The sequence below is a fragment of the Vigna radiata genome, chromosome 8 (assembly GCF_000741045.1).
Source record: "Vigna radiata var. radiata cultivar VC1973A chromosome 8, Vradiata_ver6, whole genome shotgun sequence".
Classification (NCBI taxonomy): Eukaryota; Viridiplantae; Streptophyta; class Magnoliopsida; order Fabales; family Fabaceae; genus Vigna; species Vigna radiata.
Genome location: NC_028358.1, coordinates 26996035 through 26999406, shown reverse-complemented (window position 1 = coordinate 26999406; position 3372 = coordinate 26996035). Strand labels below are relative to the sequence as shown.

At 39.6% G+C, this 3372-nt stretch overlaps 1 protein-coding gene across 4 annotated transcripts; it reads left to right on the top strand.

Annotated features, from left to right (window-relative positions):
* The first annotated feature begins 526 nt into the window (after positions 1 to 526).
* LOC106772549 (gibberellin receptor GID1B) lies at positions 527 to 3372 on the top strand. 4 transcript variants are annotated; one of them, XM_022784719.1, is made up of 4 exons: positions 527 to 1102; positions 1773 to 2678; positions 2793 to 2830; positions 2979 to 3372. In XM_022784719.1, exons 1-3 carry the CDS (start codon positions 1064 to 1066, stop codon positions 2808 to 2810), a joined length of 963 nt encoding a protein of 320 aa, XP_022640440.1. In that variant the 5' UTR covers positions 527 to 1063; the 3' UTR covers positions 2811 to 2830; positions 2979 to 3372. The 4 variants fall into 4 exon arrangements, 3 of the variants coding, with proteins under 3 accessions (XP_022640440.1, XP_022640439.1, XP_014514500.1); XM_022784718.1 differs by having other exon boundaries at positions 2793 to 3372; XR_002669066.1 differs by having other exon boundaries at positions 540 to 1102; positions 1773 to 2830.

Below are 3372 nucleotides of genomic sequence, written 5' to 3'. Positions count from 1 at the left end.
TGTTCAGGTATGACGGTTGAGGGGATTTTCCAGTAAAAAACAATAAAAAAAATTGTATTTTGATTTATGTCTCTGTGTGTATATATATTTACTCAGTGAAATAAGATAGAAAAAGATGTAAGTTTTTCTTTTTCATTACCTTTTCTTCCTAAACCAAACACTAAGAATATTGGATAATATTCTTTTTATCTGGTTGTTTATAGCAAATGCTTGGGGTTCTAAAATTGGTAACGTATACGTCCCTTGCATCTGTGAGAAAAAAGGTATATTTTTCGATATTACAAACGTTGATAAGGTTGTTTTTTTTTTCTTGAAAAAAAAAAGAAAAGAAAAAGTTGAAGAGAAGAGAAGACAGAGGTATGTAAACAAGGCCAAAACGGGGTTGTCAATAGCCATCAAGAAAGGTTGTGTACAGAAGCTTGTACGTCACAAGTCATTTCTCCCTGGCTCTCAATACACCAGCATACAGACAAAACAGGGAAAAGGGATAAAAGAAAAATAGCGACTGAAATGATTTTTCCCAAACGCCACAACCAATTATAAAACATTATATTTAAATGGTGGGTCCCTTTTCAACAGTTTAATTCGGCCGCCAGCTTTGTCGTCTCTTTCGTCTCCGTCCATCCCCGTCGTTCCTTTGCGTTTGACTCTCTTCTTCCTTTCTTCATTCTCTTCCTTCTCTCTCTCTCTCTCTCTCTCTCTCTCTCTCTCTCTCTCTCTCTCCACCACTCTCCTTCTTATCGTTCTTTTCCTCTTCCTCTTATTCTGATCTCTCTGCCTTCCTCACTCACTCTTCTCTCTTTTCCCACACTTCTAACTCTCCTTTTCTTTCTTTAACCGACAAATCAATCCCAAGGGACTCATAACCCGTTACTCGTTACCCACCACCGTTTATTCTTTTTTTTCTTCCCCAAGGTCAGAGCTTTTCTATTTCTTTAACCGCTTTTCGTTGTTATGAGGCGGCTTAAGAGGTTCGGCATCGTCACTTGAGGATCACTGTTGCTTTTTGAGTGGATTTGCTTTTAGCGTCTTCGGTGTATAGGTAAGGGAGGTGAAAACAGAGATGACTGGCACTGATGAAGTCAACCTCAGTGAATCTAAGGTAACATAACATCCATCTTTTTTTTTCTTTTTAACTTTCTATTTCATGTGTGCCTGGTTCTTTATGTTTCTGTGACTTTGGTTTTTTATGCCGATTGCGTGACCAGGGGTGTTGTTGATTTTTGGGGAAAATTTTAATCTTTGGCTTCAATTGAAAGGCCAATCACTGAAAACGTATCTCAGTTACACAGGGTTGTCTCTGTCTCTTTTATTACCTTTCTGGGTTTGGTTAATAATCATGGTACCCGTGCGATTAGGAGGATGCTGTTTTTGGGATTGTTTAGGTTTTTTCTTGTACTTTGTATTTCGTCCATGTAGGCCTCTTGTTTCTTTTTCTGGAAAGTTGGGAAATTGAAGTTTGATTTGGTGGCGCAAGTCGAAAATTCCTCTTTTTTCCTGAAGATTTGTAAGGCTCGTACCCTTTTGTAATCGTTAGTTCTGGTCTAATTTGTCAACGTTTCTCTTCTTGATCTGCTAATAGTGTTATGATACTTTTTGCCTGGTGCCCGTGTTATCTAATTAGAGGGGAGAAGCTTTCAGCTCAGTGACCTAGTTACCTGAATAGAGGAATCAATCAAGCGTCTCTTTTTGATTTTTTGATTTTCACTTCAGTGTTAGTTGATATGGATAAGGTTTTCTAACTTCTGATAATATTTTCAATCTTTTTGTAGAGTGTTGTTCCACTCAATACTTGGGTGCTTATCTCCAATTTCAAGCTTGCTTACAATCTACTAAGACGTGCTGATGGAACGTTCAATCGAGAGTTGGCGGAATTCCTCGACCGCAAGGTCCCGGCCAACGCAATTCCTGTTGATGGGGTATTCTCTTTTGATCATGTTGATAGAAACACCGGCCTATTCAATAGGGTGTATCAAGTAGCTCCTCAAAAGGAGACTAGGTGCAACATAATAGAGCTGGAGAAGCCCCTGAGCACCACAGAGATCGTTCCTGTTATAATTTTCTTCCATGGTGGAAGCTTCTCTCATTCATCTGCTAACAGTGCTATCTATGACACTTTCTGTCGCCGCCTTGTGAACCTTTGCAAGGCTGTGGTGGTTTCTGTAAACTACAGGCGATCACCAGAGCATCGTTATCCATGTGCCTATGATGATGGCTGGGCAGCCCTCAAGTGGGTTAAGTCCAGGAAATGGCTTCAGTGTGGAAAGGATTCCAAGGTTCATGTGTACTTGGCCGGTGATAGTTCTGGTGGTAACATTGCTCATCATGTGGCTGTGAGAGCTGCTGAAGAAGATATTGAAGTACTGGGCAATATTCTTCTCCACCCACTGTTTGGTGGGGAGAAGCGAACTGAGTCAGAGAAGAAACTGGATGGGAAGTACTTTGTGAGGCTGCAAGACCGTGATTGGTATTGGAGAGCTTTTCTTCCAGAAGGAGCAGATAGAGATCATCCAGCTTGTAACCCCTTTGGTCCCAAGGGTAAAAATCTTGCAGGTCTCAAGTTGCCCAAAAGTCTTGTTTGTGTGGCTGGTTTGGATCTTCTCCAAGATTGGCAATTGGAATATGTGGAAGGTCTGAAGAATTGTGGCCAAGATGTCAAACTTCTTTACCTTAAGGAGGCAACTATCGGTTTCTACTTCTTGCCTAATAATGATCATTTCTATATCCTCATGGAGGAGATAAAGAACTTCGTCAATTCTAACTGTTAATATACTACATAACCTTACTTACAGGATCCCATACATAACTAAAAGCCTGACATTTCATCTGGGTAATCTTTTTTTTCTTTCTATTTTTGTATCTTATCTTTTTCTCTTTCCCTACTTTATAGTGGTGGTGTGTAGTTATTATATAGTTATGTAGTCTTTCTCACTGTCATAACATCATGGTGGTAAATCCGAGCTTTGTGTGACTGGTAGACTACTGCGTCATGTTATCTGCTCTTGTCGTTTGAAGGGTAGCATAAATCAGTCTCGGCAGATTGAAGTGGCAGAGTTCAGTTCATTAGTGGTGTTGGGCTGAATCTCAAACGAACCCTACTTGACTTTTTCAACCTCTATAGCAGGATAAGATATTGCTTGGTTGATCACTTGGTTCAGTGGATGCATTTGATATATGTTGTATACCATATTGAATGGGAACTGGAGCAAATCCCATCCTGTTATGAACTTGTATGTTATATAAATATCATGCTTGTTTTAAGTTAGATTTGGCTTTGGGAAGAAGCTATATATACTGCATCATCCTGTTTAATATCACAAGTGATTTTGGTTCATTGTGGTCTTCAAAATAAAAAGTCAGGTTTTCTAGTTC

Coding starts and splice junctions, on each gene's coding strand:
- LOC106772549 (XM_014659014.2), top strand. CDS start 1,064: ATGACTGGCACTGATGAAGTCAACCTCAGTGAATCTAAG. Junction 1,103..1,772: donor TCAACCTCAGTGAATCTAAG/GTAACATAACAT, acceptor ATCTTTTTGTAG/AGTGTTGTTCCACTCAATAC.